Here is a 27875-nt window from a genome sequence, read left to right as displayed (position 1 = left end):
TCATCATCTAAATAGAATTTTAGTTTTTTTTTTCCTTCTATTATCTTCTCCGCTTCTCCCCCTCTTAATGAAGCATAAAGAAACATATGGAAGAACACCGTAATGAATGGTACGTGTCATACGGTGATTGGTTTCTACTACGCAATATGTCCTTAAAAAAACACTAAAATTGGCACAACTAGCGTGAGTTTTTATTTTCATTCATTTTCAGGTTTAGAGAGACCCTAACACACTTAGCGTGATCAAGATCAACAATGGCGGAAAACCCTTCCGAAACGGTGTCGTCCAGTTCCCAACCTCCTCCTCCTCCTCCTCCTTCTTCTTCTTCTTCTTCTCAGAAATCGCCCCAAGATTCGCCGCAGGTTCCATAATCCGCTTCAATTCCACTTCCCTTTTTGTATTTTGTGTCTCTCATTCCTCCATCTTGCAAAAAAAACCCTTTTTTTTCCTTATAATTGGAACTCCAACTAGGGTTATTATCATTATTGTTCATTTTATTTTTCATTTCAAGTCCGTAATTGTCTGATTTGGTAGCTGATAGTCCAGGATCATTCTCGGTACAATCTAATCGATACATGGTGGTCTCCGGGCATCAAATCCTTGTTACTTTTTTGTTCCTGTTCTTTTTTTTTAACAAATTAGTTGCTCACGAGACAGAATTTTGAGTGAAATCGATATTCATAAGATGGGATTCGATCGGCATTTTATGTGTTAACAACCTAATTTAGCTCAATTCTATGCTTTAATTTGTACATGTGTTTTGAGTTTGCTGACGTGTGAATGAAATTGTGCCCTGAATTGTTATTTTTAAACGCATGTATCTGAATCGGGGTCATGGTTTTGTGTGAATGTTGTTGTCTCAGGTCCCTGCATTGTCGAATTTTATGCCCTTTCCGAGTGGATATTATTATCAAATGATTCCTGGTATGTACCCTGCGCTAGTTCCAGGGTTGACTTTGCCGCAACATGAGGAGCATGGGAACCGCGGAGCTGGCATATATGCTGTTCCCGTTAACCCGTATGACAGACAAGTTACTGGACTTCCATACAACACACTGATTCCGCTGACTTACCGCACACCCACGTAAGTGGCTGGTTATTTTGTTATGATGATGTTGTGTTGTATGTGAAGCTTAGTTATTGCACAGTTTATAGGAATTTTTAACTTATTCTGATATTGAAGCATATTTCTCAACATTGATATATTGGAAATGAATAGATTATGTTTTACACCTTTTCATACTTTGTTTCCCATAGGTCCTTTAGGTGAGTTATAATGTTTCTATTGATTTGCAATCTGAACTTGGTCACGATTGATGCATAGAAGAACAATAATTTCTTGAATTGCTAAAATACAAAGCAACAAAATGTTGAAATGACATTATTTCAAGCAAGGAGAAAGTTGTAACTTTTTTATAAGTATTTTTTACTTGATTGAAGGGTTATTGTTAGTGTGTAAAGGCATGGGGATTTTGGAAGTTGGAAGTAAAATTAGGTTAAGGATAGGTGGCCACTTATGTATGTTATCAGTAACTAAGGAAATAAGGATTTGGGGTTGATGGGTTTACGGAAAACTCAAGCAAGAAACAATTAGGAATTTTCTTGGGGTGGATTTTGAAGACAGTCTGCTACTCTGCCAAGAAAATTAGGCATAGGGAATGAAGAAAATTAAGGAAAACAGAATTGTAGCCGATAACAAGAAGAAAGCCTCTTCACACCTAGTGTTTGTGTCAGCCTTCCTAGTAATTAACAATTTTCTGAAATCTCAAAATCTGATCAATGAGCTGAAAGGAAGCATTGACTTTATAAGTAGACATCCTATAGGATTTCAAACTTGATATGTAGGCTTTGATACCATGTCCTGAACCTAAACCAACTATCCCAAAAGCTTAAAAACTTCTCAATAAGCACTCATAAGAAAAGAAAATAGGAGGTAAAAGGTATAAAATTTCTCCCATAAGTTAAAATCAATTTATTCTCCTCAACTTTTAGAGGAGTTAGATGAGAGAACATCTAAAAAACTGATGTGCATAAGTTCATTTTAAATTTTGGGAGGAATTTTATTCCTCTTAAGTCTTATCTTCCTATTTTCTTTTTGCATAAGTTCTTGTTGAGAAGTTCATCTAAACAATTATGTGCTGCTGGGTTCGTCTGAAAACTAGACACTTGACATGCACAGTCTTAGAGAAACTGAGATAGGGAGAGAATTTCAGAGAGAATGGAGTTTTGCTTTTTCATTAACTCAGATGAAGAATGAGTACAATTTAGGTATTTATAGAAGCTGTTAACAGAAGTTAACAACTGTCACTAGCTGTAAACAGTTAGCTATTATCTAACTACCCATAACAGAATGTGAATTCTCATATTTTACAATATTATACTCTAATACCCCCCTCAAACTTAAGGGGAAGGTTTTTCAGAAGAAAAACCCTTCACATTGAGTTTGCCTCTAAGAAACTCTAATCTGGCTGGAGAGAGAAGCTTGGTCAGCACATCCGCCCATTGATCCAGAGCTGGAATGTGGTATATCAGAAGCTGCTTAGGAAGTAGTTTCTCCCACACAAAAAAAGACCTCAATCTCCATGTGTTTGGTGTGACTATGGAAGACTGGATTGTGAGCAATGGCTTCGGCACTCTGATTATCACAGAGCAGTGCAAGTGTAGAGAAGGAAACCTGAAGTTCCTGTAACAAAGCCTGAACCCAAGTCAACTCTGCTGAAGTCTGAGCTAAGCTGCGATACTCAGCTTCAGTACTAGATCTAGCTGTTTCCTTGACCACCAAGAGATCAGATTTGGCTCTAAATAAATGGCAGAGCCTGATTTGGACCCTTCTACCATCAATATCAGAGGCCCAATCAGCATCACACATAGCTGTTAGTGTCAATGATTTTCCAGCAGCAGCAGGTCTCATATGAAGACCATGAAATAGAGTACCTTTAAGGTACCTTAGGATCCTTTTTACCACCCAGTGAGAGTCCAAAGGCTTAGCCATGAATTGGCAAACCTTGTTCACAGCAAAACTTATTTTAGGCCTAGTTAATGTGGCATATTGCAAAGCTCCAACCACAGACCTATATAAAGTAGGATCCTGAAACAGATCATTACATCTCTTTGAAAGTTTGCATGTAGAGGTCATAGGTGAGGAGATGGGTTGAGCTTCAGCCATTTTAGTTTTGTGAAGAAGACTTATAGGGTTCTCCACAAGAATCTGTTGCTCTGATACCATCTTAGAGAAACTGAGATAGGGACAGAATTTCAGAGAGAATGGAGTTTTGCATTTTCATTAACTCAAATGAAGAATGAGTACAATTTAGGTATTTATAGAAGCTGTTAACAGAAGTTAACAGCTGTCACTAATTGTAAACAGTTAGCTATTATCTAACTACCTTTAACAGAATGTGAATTCTCACATTTTATAATATTATACTCCAATACACAGCTTCAAAGTTCTAGCAAGCACTCATAGGTCATCTTTGGACATGGATTGGGCCTCCAAATGTTCAAGGAAAATTGCTCCTGATTTTGCATTCTTTACATTTGACAACATGCACAACACTTGTTTGCGCTATAAATCTGGGGCTTCTTGCTGAGATGCAGAAATGCAAAGTCAAGTCCATCCTTCAGTGTAATCTACCAAAGTGCAGAACTAAGGAAGAAGGCACTAAAGGTTCTTCAACTTCTTTGATTTATCTGCCTTCTACTCCCAAGAGATAAATACATATATAATCTTGGAAGTTGGAGCATCCTTCCAGCTTAGAAAAACTTGTAGCCAAGTTTTGCCATAAATTATTAGGTTACTAAATAATGACTATTAATAAAAAAAACTATCTTTACAGACTGTAATGATAATTCATAATATCATAACTACCTATAGAAAGACTGAAATGAAATTATTTTTATACATGATTCATCTGAAATCCAAGAGATAGCGCCGAGATGCATGCTCTTTGCAGATGACATAGTCCTCCTTGGAGAGTCGAGGGAGGAGTTGAATGAGAGGTTGGAAACTTGGAGACGAGCTCTAGAAACACATGGCTTTCGCCTAAGCAGAAGCAAATCGGAGTATATGGAATGTAAGTTCAACAAAAGAAGGAGGGTTTCTAACTCAGAGGTGAAAATAGGAGACCATATTATCCCTCTAGTCACACGGTTTAAATATCTTGGGTCTGTAATACAGGATGATGGGGAAATTGAAGGGGATGTGAATCATCGCATTCAAGCAGGATGGATGAAATGGAGAAAAGCATCGGGGGTGTTATGTGATGCAAAGGTACCGATCAAGCTAAAGGGAAAGTTTTATCGGACTGCGGTAAGACCGGCGATTTTGTACGGAACAGAATGTTGGGCGGTCAAGAGCCAACATGAGAATAAAGTAGGTGTAGCGGAGATGAGGATGTTGCGGTGGATGTGTGGTAAGACTCGACAGGATAAAATTAGAAACGAAGCTATTAGAGAGAGGGTTGGAGTAGCGCCTATTGTAGAGAAGATGGTGGAAAATAGACTTAGGTGGTTTGGGCATGTAGAGAGAAGACCGGTAGACTCTGTAGTGAGGAGAGTAGACCAGATGGAGAGAAGACAAACAATTCGAGGCAGAGGAAGACCCAAAAAGACTATAAGAGAGGTTATCAAAAAGGATCTCGAAATTAATGGTTTGGATAGAAGTATGGTACTTGATAGAACATTATGGCGGAAGTTGATCCATGTAGCCGACCCCACCTAGTGGGATAAGGCGTTGTTATTGTTGTTGTTGTATTCATCTGAAATTAGACAGCTTTTAAAGAACCTATAGGTCACATTTGCACTTGAATTTGGCATCCAAACATTCAAGGAAAATTGGACCTGATTCTGATTTACTGGCCGCATGAACAACACTTGTTGGACTTTCTTTTCTGTTCCTGCGTCAATTTGGATGTTCTGTATGCTTTCAAAGTTATCAGTAGGTTAAGTGGTTGATGTTATATTTTTCTTTCACACCAGTTTCATTTAGTGCTTGTTTAAGTTTAAACAAAGATATTAGTAATTGTTTTATTGGTGAAAATTCTATTTTAGTTTTATTTTTTTTTTGTGAACAAATATGTTCATTAATGTTAACTAGTTGTTTCTGTAACTGCATGATCACCTTCAGCAGCAGGCCAAGTTCTGAAGCTACTGTTGCCAGTGAAAATCAGGGACAAGCAGGACAGCAACCTCAACAGCAGCAGCCTGCACCTCAAAGACAAGTTGTTGTTAGGAGATTTCAAATTGCATTTCAAATTGATTTGTTGCTTATGTTGAAGCTGGCAGCTGTGATCTTTTTGTTTAACCAAGATGGATCAAGGCAGAGGCTTATTGTCCTTGTGTTCTTTGCTGCTCTTGTATATTTGTAAGTATTTATCCTTTTTTTTTGTTTTTTTTAAAAATATGTTTATTGCTCGCCAATTCTGTTGGTTCTTGGACTCAATCCCAGGAAATGCTTGATATAAATCTCCCATCTCTCATCTTATTTTTTCTTTGTCCAATTCTTTATATACCCAGGGTCTTTTTATTTGGATTTTGTATTGGTGTGCTGTGTGCACGTGTGTCAATATCAAGGCCATGCAATAATGTTAATATTACCTAACTCCTTACTGTATAGTTTGTGAATGGGAGATGTAGTATTTACTAATTGAGATGTGTGACAGGTACCAAACTGGAGCTTTGACACCGATTATAAGATGGCTTTCACGAGGTATGCAGAGAGCAGCAGCACCTCCTCATCCACCAAGACCTGCAGCCAGGGCTGAAAATGTTCCTGCTCCCAGGCCGGAGGGTGACAATGCTGCTCCAGCAGGTATGATTTGGACATTTTATGCATGTGATTATACACGTCTCTTTTGGGAAACACTAGTGATAGAGCTGATGTGATTTATGATGTAATTTGGGAAGTCTTCACTTGGAAGCTTACGAGGTTCATTTTATATTATTATACTTTATTCATTAATTTTCTTTCGGTTAAATTTTATGTTCCTAATTTTGTATGAAAAAAGTATCAATTGGAGTTTTTTGATCGTGTATTGACACAATGACAAATGCTTACCTTTGCTTCTTATCTTTTGGAAGAGGGTCAACCTGAAGCCGAGAATGGGAACCAGCCCGCTAATGATGCAGACCAGGCAGTCGAGAATGAAAATGTTGCAGAACATGGCAATGTCAATGGTGGTAATCAGTGGTGGGGCATTGTGAAGGAGATCCAGATGATTGTCTTTGGATTTATCACTTCCCTTCTCCCCGGGTTCCACAACCATATGGATTGAACTATATTTTGTAGCTTACAAGGTTTGTGGATCTGATATATGGTCTATATGGGACCATGCCTGAGACATGGGACGGGGTGTTCTGAAATAAAAATGTATAGCATCAGAAGTTCCAAGCGTCATAACTAATACATACATAGTTAGGTGCCAACTATAATCCAGCGGAAGATATGGTGCAACTATAGGGTGCCGTTTTTGTATCATTAATTGGATTGTTGATAAAACACTTTTTTTTTGGATTCCAGAGCCCAGGTTTCTACATAGCCAGGGGCTTTAGATTATTTATTTTTTCCCCATTACTGTTATTTTTTAATTATTATTGCATTGCAAGCGCCTGATGACTTTGTTTCTTTTCAAACTTTGTATGATCTTTCAAAGCGCCTAATGGTCTTTTTCCAATCTCAGTCGTTGGTTCAACGTTGTGGAGAGCAATTGACTAGTCTAACTAACTAGATTTGTATCCAGCACGAGCCTTAGCTTTAGCTCAACCCCTAAGTGCATGTTTGTTTTTCCCAATTAACCCTCCCATTTCTCACTTGGTAAATACGTTTAATTCAATCCAATCCACCTTACATTTTTTCACTTTCTAACGTACCTTTAATTCAATCCAATCCACCTTTCATTTTTTCACTTTCTAACGTAGTTTAATTCAATCCAAGCCACCTTACATCTGAGGGAATTGATATTGGTCTCTTCGAAATTGTTTCTGGCTCCTACTATTAATGTGTAAATACCAAAATATCTTTTTTCTTCTTTCCTCCAATATTGGCCCCTCCAAAAAATAAATATACAATTGAAAATATAATTCCATTTTAATTAAAAAAATGTTAAGTACTATTAAAAATGATAAATTATGTCACAATTAATTTGATTACTTTAAAATGTATTTTTTAAGACTTAAAAGGTAATCAAATTAATTACCATAAGAATTACTTCATTAATAGTAATCAAATCAATTTATGATATTATTTTGATTACAGATAAAAAGAATAATTTATGTTATCATTGATTTAAATTGAAATAAAAAATGTAATTTATATAAAAATTAATTTGATTACTGTTAAAAAAGATAATGTGTGTCATCATTAATATAATTTGTATCAATTAATCCAAGTAAAAAAAGTAATTTATTTTTACAATTAATTTTTCATGAAAAAATACTTGACAGAATCATGATTCCGCTATACTATGGAGTGCGAAAAAATTGCACTCCTAGAATTCTTCGCATCCTTCCAATACACTGGAATCATGATTTCATTATAATTTGCGGGAAACTGTATATTTGGAATTTGAAAATAGAGTGTTGCTAGGTGCACCCAACAGTTTTGCTGGTGCACCCAACAATTATTGTGAAAAGTCCTTTAAGCCCCTAAGTGTTTTTTTTAAAAAATAACTCTCTCGCCTCTCTCTCTCCCGCGCATGCTCTTCTTCCTCCCGCGCAGCTTCTTCATTCTTCTTCTTCTTCGCCACCAGTCTTCTTCGCCGCCATCGTCGCCATTGTTGTCGTGTTTAGGAGGAAGGTGTGGGTCTTCACGTTTGTGCTTCTTCTTCACGTTTCTGCTTCAACTTGATCCGAAAAATGCTTACGGATCAAGTGATCCGTAAAGCATATTAAGTAGTTTACGAATCAAGTGATCCATAAACTACTCACAACTTCATTTTATTTGAAAAATTGCCAATTATTTGATACATTGTGAGCTTTTTTGAAATTAGGAATTTTGGTTATTAGGATCACCTCTGAATGTATGCTAAATATTTGATAAATATTGTCATTTTGGAGAATATCTACTGTTTCAATTTGATTTAATGCGAATATGTAATTGCCTTTGATGTAATTGCCACTTAGAACTGAATGTGGTATCAGAAAACTTATTCAAACGCCTAGACAACCTCAGCAAATTAAGTTCAAAAGTAACATGATTAGGACAAATCCCTAAAACTTGATTAAATGTTGATCCTTGAGAGAAAAAGGAAAATGGGAAATCATTGCTTCACCTAACTCACCTGCCTAATGTCTATGAATTTCTTTTGCTCCCTCTAAAGCTCAAAGGCCTGCAATCATTTCATTCTTCAAAAAGCAGCCCAACCTCTTTTGCTTTGAACAAAGACAATGAATTTTATTCATGTCTTAAAAGGAGAAAACATTCATTATCCGGTGGTCACACTACTAACTTCAATTTCAACGTTCACAACATATTTAGGACTAGCATTATTAGCTTTTTATAGAACTGGTCAACAAAAACATATTGGTCAATGTGGATTATTTCTAGATAGAAGGCTATAAGGACAATCAATTAGTGTATATAGAAAAAATTTAGAGAGAAAGTTTTATGAGGGTTAGGAGAACAATTAATCCAAATCCTATAATGATTGCAACTTTTACTAGCTGTTCTTATTTCTATTTCAGACTGAACATCAATATTGTTCTATATATTAATATATATTGTTCTTAGATGGAATTGTCACAAGCAGTATAACAAGGAATGGTCCTAGTTGTGGTAGCCAACAAGGGAGGGAATTGACATTGATATCATAATGAAGTGAACATGTTATGGCAATTGAATTAGTTTAAAGTAGTGGGTTACTTCTATTAGAGCCATCCAAATTTGTACATTTTAGTAAGAATTTAAGTCTTCTTCTGCACTTGTTCAAGTTAGCTATTTTATTCCTTCACTCAATCCTCTACTGGGTTCTATTCTAGCTTTGGTCAATTATAAAAATAGAACAAAACACAATAGTGTTGAGAAATGGTATATTTTGATTCTATTTCGTTTATCCACACACATCAAACACTATCTTAGCATTAATTCCTAATTTTCGTATATCCACACTCATCAAACACATCAATCCTAGTTTGATTCTATTTCATTTATCCACACACATCATTCCTTCATGAATCATTGTTTCTCAGATTCATAAAGCTCAGCAAGTTTCTCTCTAAGCATTTGAGATGCTGTTGACCATTATTTATGCTTAGTTTGTTTATCCACACACATTTGAGATGTTGTTGACCACAAAACAACACCTTCCTGAATCAAGGTCAATACCACTAAGCATTTGAGATGTTGTTGACCATTGTTTATGCTTAGTTTGTTTATCCATACAAATTTGAGATGTTGTTGACCATAAAACAACACCTTCCTGAATCAAGGTCAATACCACTAAGCATTTGAGATGTTGTTGACAATTGTTTATGCTTAGTTTGTTTATCCACACAAATTTAAGATGCTGTTGACCATAAAACAACACCTTCCTGAATCAAGGTCAATACCACTAAGCATTTGAGATGTTGTTGACCATTGTTTGTCAGATTCATAAAGCTCAGCAAGTTTCTCTCTAATAAGTAAAACATATGATAAAACAACAAGTGGCCATTAGAGTAATTGGATTGAGTTAACCAAATGCTTGAAATTTGAGAAAATGAAATCAGTGATGGATTTTGCGGTACTCATTTGCAGATCATGGTTAGGACTAGAGGATTAGGTCGTGTCTTAGGTTAGGTCACTGGCAGGGGTCTGGGCAGAGGAGATCGTGATGATTCTGATGATGCTCTGCAGCGTCGACGGCCTACTGCATCCGCACGGAGGCAGCGAGTCGCTGTGACTGCGGATCACGTCAATGAGCCAATCATCCCTGCGCCAGATGTTCAGGATGACCCGATGGAGGCACCAGCTGCTGTAGAGGACATTCCTGCGGACATTCCTGCGAACACAGGCGCAGAGGTTGCTGAGGATGAGCATCAGGGATTTCCGGGTGGTCCGAGCGACCCATCCGTGTTGACCCTGTATGCGGATCACATTGCTTGCAGCGTATGGACGGGAGAGGTATTTATACGATTTATTTTTAGTTACTTGTAAATTATACTTTATGATTGAAATTAGTTTTCCTTTAAATAATGATTTTAACAAATTTTGCATTCCTTTATACTTCAATTCAGGAGCGTCCTGAATTGAAGCTATCCTCTCATGGGAGGAAGGTCCACAGTTTAGGCAGGCCTGTCCCTGCCATTGAGGGACTTATTGCTGGTACAGGACTAAGTCTTCTGATTGCGTGTTCGGTAGACACCGGCGATCGGGGACTTTTGTCCGCGTTTGTGGAGCGATGACACCGGGAGACGTCTAGTTTCCATCTCTCCATGGGAGAGCTCACCATCACGCTGGATGACGTCTCCTCGCTTCTCCATCTGCCCGTGATTGGAGATTTACACGCCTTTCAGCCCTTGCACGTGGACGATGCGGTTCAGATGCTGGTCGACTTATTGATGGTCTCTACAGAGTCTGCTAGGGCAGAGACAGCCCAATGTCGTGGACCGTACGTACGCCTGCAAGGGGTACGTGATATATATGAGCGCCGATGTCAGACATGTCATTGGAAAACTGCGGCTCGCGCATATCTTCTCTATTTTCTGGGTTGCACTCTGTTTGCTAATAAGAGTGCAACCAATGTGCATGTTGTCTACTTGGAGGCCCTTCGTGACCTCAGTATGACAGAGAGGTACGCCTGGGGAGTGGCTACTCTGGTTCATATGTACGACCAGCCGAACGATGCATCTATGAGCCATAGTCGATAGCTTGGCGGTTACATCACACTGCTGCAGGTAACAAATATGTTTTTCATTCATTCAGGTTAAACAATGTTCAACTTTAAATTTTATTACACTTTCATTATTAATGTTTATAATTTTAATGTTACATCTGTAGTGCTAGATTTATGAGCACTTTCCCTCGGTCGCGGAGTCCACTGCTGATCAGGACTACGACGAGGCTTCTCCGCGTGCGTGCAGGTGGATTGCGACGAAGAAGACTGTGAAGAGCATTCGCACGCCGTCGTACAAGGAGCGCCTAGACCGACTCCGGATTCCGGATGTCTGTTGGATCCCTTATGGGGAGCATCGGGAGGTCCGAGACTTCCATGTCAGATCATGCTATTCCGTTCTCTTGCGCTGGGGGCCTGTTGCTGTTTATTACCGATCGGAGAGGGTCGTGCGGCAGTTTGGCTACACACAGACCATTCCTACTCCTCCTGTCGATTCATGGGTCTCATATGATGATATACACGACAGGTGGATGCACTATGAGGATTATATCGTACCAGCAGGTGAGGTGTGCGTTGTGCTAGGGGCGTGTTTCAGTGACTACATGGATTGGTTCTTCCGCATCTCCCATCCTTTCATGACACCAAGCCACGCATTAGATCCTCTGCCTCATGGTCACGCCCCGCAGCCCCGAGTCGTTCCTCAGGCCCCGCAGACGGATATCCCTCACGTGCCGGAGCCAGGAGCATCGTCCACATCTGCGGAGGAGCCTAGACATGCAGTGGTAAGTAATACTAATAATTTACGTCATTTACCTCAATATTTGCATAATAATTTGTGTAATCAGTTTGTTTTGTATGTAACAGGAAGTTTGTGATGACATTGCTGAAAGGTTGGAGCGCCATCTGAGTCTAGGGGTGGTCACGCCTGACTCATCAACACATGAGGTGATCGAAGAATGCCTCAGATTGGCCAGGAGTGTGACACAGGACCATCTAATATACATTAGGTGTAGACGCAAGCGGCGCACTGATCAGGCGTAGTTTATGTACATATTTTATATTGATATTCCTTGTATATACAGATATTGCACATGAACTCATTTCATGAGTATTGTTGGTTTTATTTATTTTCATTACTAATGTTAGTTTTATTTATTTTCATTGATTGTGTATTCCATTTGTGTCTATATACACGCGTGTTATTAAAATGGTCTAGTTAACTTAGTTTACCAACTAATAAAAAATAATTTAAAATATAACTTTAAATATAATTGGAATAAAGAAGTTGAAAAGGGTGTAAAAAAAATTAAACAAAAAATGGACATCATTCATTATCTAAGATCCTTATTTTATATAACGTACTAATATTTTTAAATTCTCTTATAATTACTATTTTCCCACTTATACTAATGATCATGTAAAAAAATGTATTATAAAGTAGTTAGTATTTTAATTTTTAATATAATACTAATTATTTTTTTATATTCTTTATAATATTAATAATGATATGATTAATTATAAAAATAAAAAATAAATTAATGATGATAATATTAATTTTATAAAATTATTATTATCTTTTATGAATTTATTGATTTTTATTAATATGTATAAAATAACCTTAAACAATATCTTTAAATATGTAGTTAATAAATTATTATTTTTCTTCTTACGGATCAAGTTGATCCGTAAGAGACTTTCAGATCAAGTTGATCCGTAACTTTCGGATCAAGTTACGGATCAACTTGATCCGTAAGAGGAAAACTAAGTAAGGGTAATTTCGCCATTTTCATAGAATGCTGGATGCACCAGCAATAATGCTGGGTGCACCTAGCAACACTCTTGAAAATATTGGTAGGGACCAATAGCAATTTGGTTGGACCGATAGGAAACCCAACATTGGGTTGGCCTTGAACATGACTCAAGTGAAAAGAGAAAAAAAAAACTACATTACAACTCAACTTGATATACTCGTATAGTTCCTTAATGTTTCGAAAGAACTATAATATTGCAAGCTCCTTTATGGATGATGATTAAATAGGGAGGAAAAGACATGAGAAATAGAATAAAATGTTCAGACAAAAGAATTAAGAAAAGTAGGGTTTTTTTTTTTTCATCTTTGGACAGGTGGAAAGAGCGGGAAAAATAAACAATATAAAAACTTTTTACATTAATTGAAAAATTAAATTTAACTTAAATATTATTTTTTATTATATTATTGTAGTCCACTTCACCTGTTGGATAAGAAATTGTTGTTATAAAAATATATATGTTTGAAATATTTAAAATAAAAAGAGACATTACTGATTTCTCCACCCTCCAATTTCACTTTGCTCATGACGGAAAAATTATTTCTATAATGAGTCCCACAATTATATTTCTGTTTTTAATGTTTAGTCATCCAAAACATGAAAGATTATTCCATTTCCATCCTTTTCATTTCCTTCTCCTGTTTCCATCTATATTAAGTACACCCAGCTAAACAAAATCTTGAAAGATTATGCCAACCAAAACTAATGAACTTGACACAAATAATCATGGATTGTCCACATTTTCGAACCAAAACGATGTCGCCTTCTCATGGTCCACCAAAATTAAATTACTTCTGAAAAATTATGTGAATTCTTTGTCACGGGCAACTAAATATTTGTTATACGCAAAATAAAACCTTATGTAACACATGACAAATTAAAAAAACTATGAACATGTGTCGGTGATCAAAATACAGACCACAATAAAATAAAAACTTGGCTTAGGATCACGGACATTTTTAATTCATTAAGCTTTCATTCCTGATCTTCAACTCATCACCTAACAATTTCATGAAGCTATCTGATGACAGCCTCCAGCCACAGCTTCGGATGGTGATTTCAGGTGCAACAACTGAGATGGATTATTTATTTTAGCAAAATAATATTTATCAAACAATTTATGATAAAAATAAAAAATATTTTAATGTAAGGAATCTTTAACCAACCCACCCATCGAACATAGTTCAGTTGTCAATAATTCACTGATCACGGCTACACCAAAAAATAATCACTTTTAAAAAAGTAATGGAAAAATAAAACTGAACCAAACCAACCCCCAAAATTAAGCTATGTTTGGGTAACTATCGGCTGCCTTAGAATTATGTTTGCATAAACTCAACAGTTGTGTTGGAAGTGCTTTGAAACGCACATTATAGTAATTTGAACAGCTACCCAAACATGCACTTAACCAACCCATCTAGTGCATGTTTAAAAATCCAGTGCAAAATGACTTTTGTTCTCATTTTGTATTTATTCGCTGGAGCTACATTGAAATGCCTGTCATCAACTGCAAACCAAATATGCACCTAAACTTTAACTCAATCCGGTATTTGGTTTGCAACCATCTTACACCGTTCTAGAATGCAGAGAAAAACATAGGCATAAGTACAAGTTTGTTTATTATGTAACCCGGATAAATATATTTACACATTCATCTCTCTGCAAAATTTTGGTGGGGTTCAGAAAGAGCAGCAGAAGAACCTAATTTTGTTGGCACTATGAATTGTAATTACAATATTTATATATATACACATGATTCACCTCACATCTCAGACAGAATATTGCTAATTTTCCTAAGCTCTTTGAGAGCTGTCATGGCAGTAACTTGCCCTTTGCGGTCTTGTTGGAAAACAGATTCAATTACCTGCACCACAGGGAAAACAAGTATATGCACAACCAGGGAAGGAACATCAGATTGAGAACAATTTTCTTTAACCAGTTTCATAATTGAGAAAATGAAGGGAAAAATAAAGGACTGAAATTGTGCAAAAGTTGTCATTGAAGAGTGAAAGAACCTTACCTGAATATGGTCTAGCATAGACTGCCCAATATTCTTCAAAGTGCCCATCACATTCTTGTCAACAGATTCCCCACTGCAACTAACAGAACTACAAGGCTCATTAGCTACAGATGAGGCTGGTTGTGGAGTATTGTTTTGAGTGCTATCGCGGTTGGCAGCTTCTGCAGCACCTCCTGCTTTCTCAGAGATTGCCTCAGCATTATTCCGTCCAAACGGCCAAAACCACTGCAACTTATTCTGTTTTTTGTCTTTAGGAAGAGTGGCTGTATTTCCTGCTTCATCGTTCTTGCACCCTGATGTTGGAGGTATGTTCTTCGGAGGATCGGAGATTGGAAGGGGCAGATCACTGGGACGGGTATCTGATGTTTCATTGCATTCAGAATTTTCTGTATTGCACCGTGATGTCTGAGAAATGTTCTCAGGAGGATCGGAGATTGGAAGGGGTGGATCATTGGGACTGGTATGCAAAGTTTCGTTGCATTCAGAATTTTCTGTATTGCACTGTGATGTCTGAGAAATGTTCTCTGGAAGATTGGAGATTGGAAATGAGGAACTGGTACCTGAAGTTTCATTGCATTCGTCTAGGGGTGAATTAGATGCAACACTACTTTTCACTGAGGTAATTTCATGATCATTGGCCTCATTAGGGGGACTAGTTGGCTCAGAATATATAGACAAGTCTTCCTCACTGCCAGAATTTCCACTTGGAGATCTATCATCAGACAAGTAATTGTTGTCACCACTACAGCCATTATCTTCTTTTACTTCAACTGCTTCAGAAGGATTATCATGCTGGCGTAGTGTTTCATCGGGCTGCATTTTCTCAGCATCTTCCTCTGAGCCAAGTGCCTTGCGAAGATCTTCCAACAAACTGCGCCTAAAATTTCTGCCACTCTGAATCCTTGACAAAGGAGGGTCAGATTTTGCTCTTCTCAAACTGAATTTTACCTTTTCTGTCCATCCCTTTTTCCGAGTGGGAACCTGTTTTTCTAGACTATCTTGCCTGAGTTCTTCAGCCTTGTGGGCAACCCTCCACTTTTCTTCCCAATAGCTATCAGGTAACAAATTCAGAGGAGTTTTCGGAGACACAGATTCAGATGGAAGGGTCACAGATGTAGTATACATAGATTTACTTTGGTAATGAGACCCAAGAAACAAAAGTGATGAGGATGAAATATCCACACTCAGTGCAAAAGCCTGCAAGGATTTAGCCTTCTCTAGTAGTTTTTCAATATTAATGTCTTCAGGGAAGTTTAATAATCTCTGAAGACACCTTGTAGGGTTTTCAGTTGCAAGTAGTGAAGATCTTAAATGAAGTAACATAGCTACTGCCATAGCTGAGATAAATGCTCCACGAGGTGAGTTTAAGATCCTGAACTCACAGTCATCAGCACCTTTTCCCATGCTGCTATTCTCCGATGCAAAGATCTCATCCCATATGATCAAGAGGTTGGCAAGTGAAAATTCTCGTCCAAATAAAACTCGCAACCATCGAAGAGAAAAGTACTGGGGCTCAACCCCAAGTTCAAAAAGATGGGTATGGAGAGATGAATCTACAAGAGACAACAAATAATACAATGCAGTAGAAGCCTCAATAACAGGAGGCAGGCCACTATGGGACCCAGATACAGGGGATGAAGAGAAGAAATCAGCCATTGCAACTGAACCATGGGCCCCACTCATCAAAGCATCAAACATACAGTAAGCATCATGCTCCACGAATTTCTCAGATAAAACAATGCCCAGTTCACCTTCAGCTCCATAAGCGTCACTTAGTAATACAATGGTCTGTATCTCAGGATCAAGTTCCTCAAGACTATTGCCTTTCACAGAATTTCCATGAGAACCAAATTCATCCTCCATCAATTCTGGAGATTTTTTAAAATCAAAGCTGTAAGAAAGATCATTCTCTTGACATAAAAGGCCATCGAATCTGTCAGTAAAGTGATCTTCGTAAAGCTTCCGAACTTCCAAAAGATGCTCCAAATCAACTTGGAGAACATAAAGCAGAGGAGCAAGTAATTCATGCATTCCTATAAAATAAGTGAATGAAAGAAATCCATTAATGTACAGTCAATATTTTCATAGCATATAATATTAAAGTAAAAGTAGCTATCAGAAAGCCAGGAAACCAAATTGATGGAATTTGCATCTTATCAAGTATTAGGTTTCTCAACAATTAAGAGCTTGCTTGATTCAGATAAGAATAGACTTGATTTGAAGAGAAAAAAAATGATTTTTAAAGAATAGGTTTTGATAGAATTGAATTATGCAATACGTTAAGGGAAAAAACTTAGACAAAACTCTTTATATTGCTATAAAGTTCTCCAATTAAATAATGGCACACGGATATTCATTTAAAATTTTGCAACACATTATGTAAAGAACATCCATTTGTCAAGATTGGCGAGAATACAAGGAACTTGATCTAAATTTTGTCCTGTTTTAAAAGTGAGCTTAAGAGAAGTGTTTTTGTTTGGATAGAGTAACATAAAATCACTTTTGAAGATAAAATTACCAAAAAGAATATAATATAATATTAAAAAACACTGCAATAAAAATGAAGAAACCATCACTGTCGTCTAGCAAGTTGATGCTAGATTACTTCTCTCTGTTACTTGACTAGGCAGGTAATGTATTAAAAGGCATATCATAACAATAAAACAGGTGGTTATTGGTGTAAAATTCAGACATGACCTAACAGATTTTGGAGCAGTTGACAGTAATGAATTTATGATACAAATGTTATAAAGTAAACCCCACTGCTAATAGCCAAGTGGTACTTATCTATTATTTTAGTATTTAAACATGATATAGATAACCGTTAAAACATATCATGACATTCTTCTGATTAGTGTTGTCTAACTCAGTTGGATGCTCTACAATTAATTATGCAAGATTGGTAATTGGAAGGAAAAATTTGACATACATCACAAAATGAGAAAGCATATTTAAAATGACGGTAAATTTAATTAAAGTTGATGTATTGTTTGACACCATTGCTTGGCTGAGAAATTTACCTTGTCTATAACCACATTCTGGGTGCCTAAGACACCACAGTAATAAAATTCGTCTCAACATGCTTTGGCATCCTGGAGTCTGAAAATAACTGCCATGTTCTGGGTATAAACGTGATAAATCCTGATCAACCATTCTCTCCAGCTCGGCATTGCGGAAGAAACGACCCCACGTACTATCTGCATATAAAGGCCAAATTATATTTAACACGGATAAAGTTAAGTTGTCCGTACCGTAAAGTGACAAAGATTGCTAACCGTTAGAAATTCACATGACAGAATTCCAACAAAATGGCAACATAATATATGACAATTTTCTTCTTTTAAATTCATTATTACCATTACCATAACCAATGGGTGAGTGCCACTAGGCAATTATTCTTATCTTAACCTTCACACAAATTGAATTTCTATAAAATAAGCAGGGCATGCCGTTATATTCCTCCATAACAAAATAAACTTTCATTTACGTATCCTTAGAAAAAAGCAATAGGTATATAATCCGGTGGCAACAACTAAACGGATACCACTGCCACACGATGAAGCTCTAGATAAGCCAACTAAGAGAAGGTTGAATATAGTGTAAATTAGCAGCACAGATATCAAACATGCTAGAAACTACATTGGCTGAATCAGGGATCCATAATTAGGTTAATGATTTAACTCCACCTATGCTGAAATAGAGTGAGAAAAATTTAGAATTACCTGGATTCTGTGAAAGTGGATTGTCAATGACAAGATTGGGTGAATTAGTTCCATCCTTTGGAACATGTGGTTCAACCAGTAGGCGCCTTCTCAAGCTAGCATACCTGACAATATAAAAGCAGTCATTTTTAATGTCCATTAATTAAGGACTGATACAAAAAAAAAAAAAACACATTGTCACAATGACAGGCAAACACTGAATCCATAAACTACACAAGCAATCCTCGGTACCAGGCGAAGAAAAAGCTTAATCATTTTTATTTTCTACCAATGAAATTGTAGATGTAATCTACACTCATAGGCAGATATTGACACAGAAGAACATAAAATAGTATTGCCTTTAAACTAATGAATACATCCCAATTTCAAATGTCAGCTTTTTCTTGAATGAAAATAATAAAAATTCTCTTTATTTCTGCACAACTTTATCTCCATCATAAACACACATTCAAATTTCAGCAGCAGTTTGCTTGCTGCTGATAACCAAGACTAAAACAAAATCAGCATAGAATACTACGTGGTTATGGTCACATCAACATGCATAGGGTAAATAAATCCAAGGTAAATATTATATAAACATATAATTTACCAAAAGGAATAAGATTTAAGGAAAACTCACATCATTATTAAAAACAAGATTATGGAGGTGATGATTTTACCTTCTTCTACAATTAGCGGTGACTCGACGAAGATCATCAATTGAAGTCGAAGAGGAAGACGGCAACACCCCAAGATTTATCCGCCACTGCAGCCCTCTAAGATCACCGAATCGCCGATTGTCCGGCGCCGATCGCTGCAAAACAGCGTCGGAGCTCGCCGGAGTCACCGACAGCGGATCGGACAGCGCCGGCGGCATGATCGTGCGGCAATTCCCGGCAACCCCCGATGGTAAAACGCAGCAAAAATCCAGAAAGACTAGAACTTCCTAGAAAAAAAACTTACCTCAAATTCTGAAGTCAAAAGAAAATCACAAAGTCAAAGAAATGAAAAAAAAAAAAAGAAAGAAAACCCTAGTTAAGTTATGGACAGAAGCTCACCAAATTGAGTGTGGAGAGTGAAAAAAGAGGAGAATTTAAGAAGTGAAATGAATTGGGGCGGGGTGGTTCTGTGCAGAGAAACCCAATGATTTGCACAGTAGCATGTTTCTGTGTGTTTATGTATTGGTTGGTTAAGAAAGAGAGAGAATAATAAGTTTGTCTGTGTAGAGAAAAAGGGGTTGTGAGAGAAGAGAGAAAAGGCAGAGTTGGGTGTGATTGTGCTTGACCTGCTTGCTGGGACGGAACGGAAGGTATGGTGAGTTGTCTTATTCAGCAAAATTTCTACATCATTTTTGTGGTCTTTCTCTCTTTTTTTCTTGTCTGATAAATAAAATTGAGAGAATATAATATAAACTATATCATATGGCTTATCGTGTTGTGGCTGGTGAAAATTGCCAATATCTAGTCACACCTTATGATCAAGGATGCATGGCTGGCTGGCCTCCATGCCTATTATCCGCAACTTCTCTCTCTCTCTCTCAACAAAAAATATACTACTATTATTATTATTATTATATTATAAACTCACCGCCATCTTTTTCTTTATTTTAAGAGTTTCAGTTTCATTGAATGTAGTGTAGGTATAAAGATTTTTATTACTTTAAATATTATATTTTAATAGAAATTAATTTCTTTATATTATTCAACTAAAATTTATTCGAGTTTAATCATATGTATTGTTAGGGTAAAAATCATGTAATTAAAAATTATATTTGATGTGATTTTATTGGTAAATTTGTTCACATTTACCTTAATTACTTGAAAAGTTGTATTATTGGTTTCTTTATTGATTAATTGTGTAAAATTAAATTCTTATTAAAATAACAAATTTATTTGGTGATGATTTGTGATTGAATAGTATTGTAAAATTATTTTAAGTAATTTTTTTTATTATTTTTGTGTGATATTTAAAACAATAACTATTTTAAAAGAGAAATATAATTAAATGTGTTTTACTCAACCGTTGATATTTTTAAAAGGCAAATTTAATGCAGTAATTTTAAAAAAACACAAATTTAATGTTATATATATATATATATATATATATATATATATATATATATATATATATATATATATATATATATAATATTTTTAGAATGGATACATGCTTGATAGTTGGGATTAGTGATAATGTTTTACATGCGTAGAATTTAACTCAACTCGTCACCCAACTTAATAAAAAAACTTAAATTGGATTGATTTTGAATAATTTTATTGATAATTTCAATTCCAAACCAATTCAATTATAAATAGGTTGGGTCATAACATTTAAATATTATTTTTATTTAGTATATTTAAAATTCAAAAACATATTTTTAGAACAAAGTTTTTAAATTTATAATATAATTACATATAATGTGTTAAAAAATTAAACTCATTTTGATTTTGTTGTATATTATTATTATAGGATCGAATTGGGTTGGATCATAAGTAGAAAATCCACAATCAATTATCTAACCCATTTGGTCCAAATTCTTAAAAAGTCAATCCAAATTATTTGGTTTACATCAAGTTGGATACACGGATTATATTGATATCAGATAATCCCTATTTTATGATGTTTTGCATATTAATTTTACTTCCTGTGTAATAATTATTCATGGACCCGTGCAATATGTTTGGGTTCGAGACTCAAGAGAGCTCTTTTTTCTTTTACATGCAAATTGATTATTTTTATTTGTTATAAGAAACATACATCATCTTTGCTTATATTAGTTTTACACAGCCGCTACTGATGTTAATTTTGATATGAGTATTTTGTAAACACTATGAGGAAGGAGGCTACACCTCCCCTAATAAAACATGTACTCTTAAATTCATTGATTAAAACGACTTAGAAGTAATAATTTGGAAATTGCATAAAAATATTATTTTGTGAAAACCTTGTATGAATTAAAATATTATCTCTATAAATTCTATAAGAAGTAGACGCATCAAGTTAGATAAATATAAACTTTATATATGCAAATATTCTTGGATAACTTCTATTAGTAGACCAAATATATTATTTGTTAAAGATATTTTTGTTCAAGTAGTACTACTATGGATAATTATTTTTTTTTAATATTTATCACAACATATATTTTAGACTCGAATTCGAAATTTCTAATTAAGCTTAAACAACTCCCATAAAAAAATTAACTAAATCCTTATATTTAATAACAAAATGTTACCATGTGGAATATAATCTGTGTCAATTTGTTACAAATATATAGTTCCAAATTACTACAATCATTTAATGCAGTTGAATAATTAGTTAATTTGTTATATCATATATTTAAATTTTAATATAAATAAATAATTAATAAAATTTAACACAATTAATAGATGATTGAATTCTTTAAGGATGCTGGTAATCTCAACATAACTTCGGATTGTAAGTTAGTGTCATGGTTTTCGATTGTGAGGACACTCTGCTTTTAGGAAAAAAAATCAATATAGATAATTCTGTTTTATTTCAATAGTTATGTTAGCTGTAATTAATTTGTTGTGTATATAAAGAATATGTGTGCATACAATGAAGTAAGTGAGAGAATTATTTAATTATATTTATACCAAAAGATAATTTTCTAAGGGGGTGTTTGGTTTGATTGTTTTCTGTTTTCATTTTCACTAAAAATAGAAAATGGTGATGAAAATATGCTTAGTTGAATTTCTGAAAATATTTTCAGTGAAAATAAAAATAGAAAACAACCAAAAAATGAAAATAATAAATTCATGTTTTCAGTGTTTCATTTGAGAACAGAAACCTTATTTCAGGTAAAATAAAATTACGGTGACAATAAATATAATTTTAAGCAAATCTAAAAATCTAGCAACATCTAGTATTGAATATGCCCTAGCTAAATCAACATTTAGCTCTTAGTCCCTTTAATGACCTTCACTCCTAAGTTAGGAAAGCTCGACATTCACATTTGGGAAGGAATATCACAAATATTCAATCCTAAATTATTAATCTATTAATGCAGTTGAAATAATTGGTTAATTAGTTTATATGTGTAAATTATAATATAGGAGGTTTAGTTTAGTTTTTTTTTTTTTACACAAATAGGTGGTTTAGTTTTCTTATATTAATTAATGAGTTTGTTATATTTTTCATGTATATAAGGAACATTTGTACATATGATTGAGCGACTGAAAAAATAAATTCAAATATTATTTATTCGCATCAAAAGGCAATTCTCTAGTTTCTCTTTCCTTTGGTCATAATTCAATATTCTCTACAATAGAAATAAAAATCAATCTTCTCTTTCATTTTTAATGCGATTCTTAATCACTACATAAAAAAATGAACTATTATATTAAAAAATATTATATAGTTAAATACAATTTGCAAGATGTTAAATATAAATTCATAGAAAAAAATTAATAAAATCCAGTAATCCACTATTTAGAGAGAATGAGTATTATATTAAAAATCAACTTTTATGAGAAAACAAAAAGGAGTAAAAAAAACTAATTAATACTGATCAAGAGCACTCAGAGCAGTGACCTGAAAAAAAAATAAACTGTCAAACAACCTTTGAGTGAGTCACGTGCTGTAAGAAATAATGATAAAATGTCTATATATTATATAAAAATGACGTTCTATTCAATATAATGAATGCACAAGTAGAGAATGAGAAATTCTAGAATCCTCTTTTAGAAATTTATTAATTCCAAAATTTAATAACTGATTTTAGATGGTTGAATATAAAATTTTAGAAGACATATAAAATTAAAAATGGAAGATTTTCGTTACTTAAAAAAATTCTTAAAACACGAGGATGTATGAATTTCTCGTAACATAGAAGAAACTGAATGAGTGTGGTGGGAGCATATTCTTTTTGGTGCTTTCCCCTTGATTATTATGCTTTTTGGTCATTATGCACTTTCCACATGGGATTTCTGAAGGTAAGTTTCACGGGAACTTCTTTTAGTAGAAAAATGAAACAGAAAATAAATTAAGTTCAAGGTGTTCACATGTAGAATGATTGATGATTTTCAATACTAGACTCAAATCCGTTACTAATTAGTTATAAAAAAAACCGTTACTAATTAGTATGGATCATATCCTTAAATTATCATAAATTATTGATATAAATATTATTCAAGTGATTGATAGTTTTATTTGATAATATTAACAATTTATGTCGGATATATATATATAATTTTTAATATTGAAAATGATTGTTTATTTTATACATTTTTAAAAATAAAATAAAATAATATATAACTAATTTCTTTAAAACAATCTTAACCTACTACTCAATTAAATCGTGATTTGAAAGTTTTAACAAGTTAGTTAGTTTTAAATTTATCAGTAAAACGTTTTTCATACGTTATTTTGGAGAAGACGTAAGTGAATACAATTTGAATGGCAATAAAGTAAAAGACATTAGTAGAAAGTCATATATATATATATATATATATATATATGCAAGTTTGGATTACATGATGATATATCCTTGGCACAATGATTAGTTTGGTTGACGTGGTGCGTACGTGTCCTTCTCTTCACGATCATTTTGTTTTGCAAATTTTGATTTGGTAAAAACAAACAGCACCTCTCACGAAGCAAATAAGCAATTGGCATATGCATATGACTCAGTTACGTTTTGATAATGATTTCGTACAAGAGAGTTACATGTCACCAAAGTACAATCTCAGCCGTTCATTCCCAAAGCTGATCTTAATCTACCAACGATGCCATGGAAGGGTTATTATAGTGACTTACTTAACTTTAACTTGCTTAGTTGTATATTTATCGGGGAAATCCAACAAGATAACCCTCAAATTGATATAAGATATAAAGTTTAATTAATACTTAAGTTATGTATATTATCCCTTAATAGATTTTTTTTATACCAAAATGATATAAATAATTAACAATCTAGTATGAACTTTTATCCTTTTTTATGATGTCAATTAATTTAAATCCACTTATGTCACTTTTCTTTTTAAGAAGATTTTCTCATGCTTAAAAACTAGTTAAAGTTAAATAGTTGTATCCAGATAGAATTACTTGTAGTTTGGACATGTGCAATAATTTTGAATCTCTATTGGTAACTCTAATATGTTATTAACACCATGCCCTATAGTAAGAGAATATTTCCACATTCTATTAGGTTATAAAAAAAAAAAACATTTCCTTGCATATTTTTTTAAATTTAATGAAAATAAATTAATAATAATTTCTTTATGTTATCATTTGATAAGAAATTATCATATATGATAGTATATTATAAATTATTGATTTTTAATAATTGATTTAAAAGGCATTTTTAAAGATAATTTTAATTGATTAATATTGTAAAGATTTTATACTAATTGAGTACTAAATTTAAATTTTATCTACAGTAGAAAGATGTTTCCATTAAGTTTTTGATTGAAAATAATTAAAACTTGAAAATACTTTTTTCTAAAAAATAATATAAAAAAACTATTTTCCAAATAAGTTAGACTAAATATGATCGAAAATAATGATAATTATATGCATGTCATGATCAAACACTACAGGATGGGTGACTTGCTATAATTTTTGTAATTTTATACGTCACGCATTGGCTATATATATTAGTATGCATGTGGAGAGCAAATTCTACTTTTTCATAAATTCAAAAAGAAAATCTAATAAAATTGGAAAAAAATATTATACATGAAAAAGAAGAGAAAAATTAAGGACTCTTTTGCAGAAGGGAGATCTGGAAATGGTGGTGCCCCATCAGAGTTCCCCCACCATGTAGATAAGGACACGGTGGTCCTCTATGTGCTTCTCATCATCTAATGCAAAACCATGCTTCATTTATTTCTCTTTTTGTATGTATTCATTCCGGTTAACATTTTAACAATCAGCTATAAGATATAACACAAAAAAAAGAAGTTAAAAAGGTGGACCATAATTATGAAAGTACACGAGCCATATGTCTCTTCAAATGTGGTTGGATTTGAAAAGCTTGCAATTATAATGCTACTACCCCACTAGGGTAGTTCATACGAAGCCAGGAATGAAAAAAAAAAAAAAAAACACCCCACCTCCTTCAGCTCCTCCATCAATTAAGTTCATGCAGTGTTTTACATTGAGTTTTTAGCTAGGAAACAATTAATTGTTCTTTATAAAAAAATCTTAAAAATTACAAAAACACACCTTTTGATTTTCTAGGTATATATTGAATGATATATATAAATTTAGCCTTTTAAATTTTAATTGAGACAATTGAATTTTCTAAAAATAATAGAGAAATTTTCAAATCGGTAGAGGAGGGATTCAAATCCCCCTACACTCTACCACTCTTCATGAAACCACTAGGTCAACTTCACTATTTATAATATATATGAAACTTATATATAACTTAAAGCAGAATTAAAATTACATATAAATTTATAATATTAAATATTATACTTATTATTAAATATATAGAATGGTATAATTATACTTATTAATAATTTAAATATACTCATAATAATTATTACATCGTAAAAAATGTAAAACAATATATTTATTATATATTTTAGTAATAACTGTAATAATACTTTTACTACAACATGTTTAATTATATATATATATATATATATATATATATATATATATATATATATATATATTGGATATGATATAAATATAGTTTATATATATATATATATACAACATGTTTATTCATGGCTTGGCCGTTGGAGCATCATGACATTGAGGGTGCTATAGGCTCAATTTTATGCATTTTTACTTTCCAAATTATAATGGGCTTAAGCACTTTTATCCCCTAGGTTTTGAACACATCTTTTAGGGATTTTTATACAAGGTGAAAATCTCATGAGGTGCAACGACAGAAAGGCTGAGATTGGAAGGATATTCTTTTCAACTTTTTTCTCCCTATGTTGATTATGGGTTTGTTCTTGTGTTTTCTTGGGTTTTCTCCATGACTGGGATTAAGCATTGTTTCTTGGATTGGGTGTAGCCTTTGTTGTTTTTAATGGATATGTGATTTTTATTTCTATATGTAAAGTTTGTTTCCTTGTCTTTTGATTCTTTTCTTATTGAGCTTATTTATGTGAAAGGCTTGATTACCTCTTTGCTTAACCTGCATTTTAGGAAAAGACTAAAAGGTGAACCTAAATGTTGCACACATAAGAAAATAACTTGTCCTTTAAATCATGAATTAAACTATGTTTAATTCTTCAAGGATCAAATGAATCAACAAAAAGTCTATGAATTTTATTGAACATAATTATCACATAAATAAGGTTTAATTTAATTAGATACATCTTTGTTTATTGGAAAGGAACATAGAATATCTTAGGTTAATTCACCTTCAAAATTGGAATGAACCAAAAAGATTCTAGAGCCTTAGATTGTTCAATATGCAAGTTTCACTCTGAACCCAAAGCTACAATGGAGAAGGATGGGATGATGTTGAACCTTAGTGGTGCTTTAAAATATTGAAATAATTTACTTCTTTTTAGCAAGTGCATTGATCAAACAAGTAGTAAAGTCGATTAATAGGTTATTGTTGTTCTCAAAATTGAGGTAATGAATCAATTTATCCAACAATTACTATATATATAGGCTAAGCAAACAAGTTTTTACCAACATATAAGCAAAGAAAATTAAAACTAATGTTATGTCAATGGTCCCTCACTCCTCCACATTCTCATCACGTTTAACCTACCTCATCTTTAGCAACGTAGAAGATGTTGCCACCCTCGTTCCCAACCCCATTGCCCTTCTTCCACCCTTGCAATTGCTAGGACCTCTACCTTGACCTTGAGTCCTCCATGAAAGAACACTCAGGCCAACAAATAAACCTGATTTTGACTATATTTGGATATGAGTTTTCATGTTATATTCATGTATTTTGATATATTTTATTTGACAAAACTCATTGTTGAGTGTAAGTTTGTGAAAGACAGTTGCTTAAGAGGTTTTATGTGAAAAAGAACTAAATATCATAAACTTTTGGAGCTAATCAGAAGATCACGATCATGGTAATTTTGTATGATCACGATAATTTTGTACATGTGCAATAATTTTATACAACTATAGAATTTTGTATGTCCGTGGTTTACCTGCGTCACCTGTCACTTAAAGATTGCAAGGATCACCTACCACATTTGAATCCTAATTGATAGTATTATTTAATTAAAGAAAGATAGAAGGAAAACCTTTACAAAATATTATAAATAAGGAATAAAACCTCTCTTTTTAGAAAGGATTTTATTCTTGAGTCTTGTTCTCATCTTTTACGAATTTGATAGAATCTTGAGGGCTCTTGAGAGCTGAAGAACGTGGACAACACCGCTAGGACGAATCGTGATCATTGTTCCTACCTATTGGTATGTTTATGTTTACTTTTATAGGATTGTTATTTTTTCTCTAATCATGAGTGGTCAGTCCACCTAGTACGGGGGTTATGATGTAACTGCCCAAATATACTCATCTCTTGTTCTTAATGGAATTCCTCGTTGTTTTATGATAATTAATTATCTTCTTTATTTTAATG

General features: G+C 33.9%; 3 protein-coding genes across 5 annotated transcripts; 2 read left to right on the top strand and 1 right to left on the bottom strand.

Annotated features, from left to right (window-relative positions):
• The first annotated feature begins 180 nt into the window (after positions 1 to 180).
• Positions 181 to 6676, top strand: LOC114388719. Of its 2 annotated transcripts, none has more exons than XM_028349366.1 (5): positions 181 to 362; positions 864 to 1084; positions 5129 to 5362; positions 5661 to 5809; positions 6079 to 6676. In XM_028349366.1, the coding sequence occupies exons 1-5, from the start codon at positions 255 to 257 to the stop codon at positions 6270 to 6272; spliced, it is 906 nt and encodes a 301-aa protein (XP_028205167.1). In that variant the 5' UTR covers positions 181 to 254; the 3' UTR covers positions 6273 to 6676. The 2 variants fall into 2 exon arrangements, with proteins under 2 accessions (XP_028205167.1, XP_028205165.1); XM_028349364.1 differs by having other exon boundaries at positions 5126 to 5362; positions 6079 to 6630.
• A 3731-nt stretch (positions 6677 to 10407) lies between these two features.
• Positions 10408 to 11849, top strand: LOC114385855 (protein MAIN-LIKE 1-like). Its single transcript, XM_028345914.1, has 3 exons — positions 10408 to 10791; positions 10979 to 11590; positions 11673 to 11849. Exons 1-3 carry the CDS (start codon positions 10408 to 10410, stop codon positions 11847 to 11849), a joined length of 1173 nt encoding a protein of 390 aa, XP_028201715.1.
• A 2202-nt stretch (positions 11850 to 14051) lies between these two features.
• LOC114387746 lies at positions 14052 to 19804 on the bottom strand. 2 transcript variants are annotated; one of them, XM_028347953.1, is made up of 6 exons: positions 19396 to 19804; positions 19018 to 19283; positions 18359 to 18462; positions 17657 to 17833; positions 14637 to 16669; positions 14052 to 14480 (listed from the first exon to the last, which is right to left on the bottom strand). In XM_028347953.1, the coding sequence occupies exons 2-6, from the start codon at positions 19212 to 19214 to the stop codon at positions 14379 to 14381; spliced, it is 2613 nt and encodes an 870-aa protein (XP_028203754.1). In that variant the 5' UTR covers positions 19215 to 19283; positions 19396 to 19804; the 3' UTR covers positions 14052 to 14378. The 2 variants fall into 2 exon arrangements, with proteins under 2 accessions (XP_028203754.1, XP_028203753.1); XM_028347952.1 differs by having other exon boundaries at positions 19018 to 19308; positions 19396 to 19803.
• Positions 19805 to 27875: the final 8071 nt, after the last annotated feature.

This window comes from Glycine soja, chromosome 15, assembly GCF_004193775.1.
Source record: "Glycine soja cultivar W05 chromosome 15, ASM419377v2, whole genome shotgun sequence".
In the NCBI taxonomy this organism is placed as follows: Eukaryota; Viridiplantae; Streptophyta; class Magnoliopsida; order Fabales; family Fabaceae; genus Glycine; species Glycine soja.
Note: the sequence above shows the minus strand (reverse complement) of the source record. Positions and strands in the feature narration are given on the sequence as shown.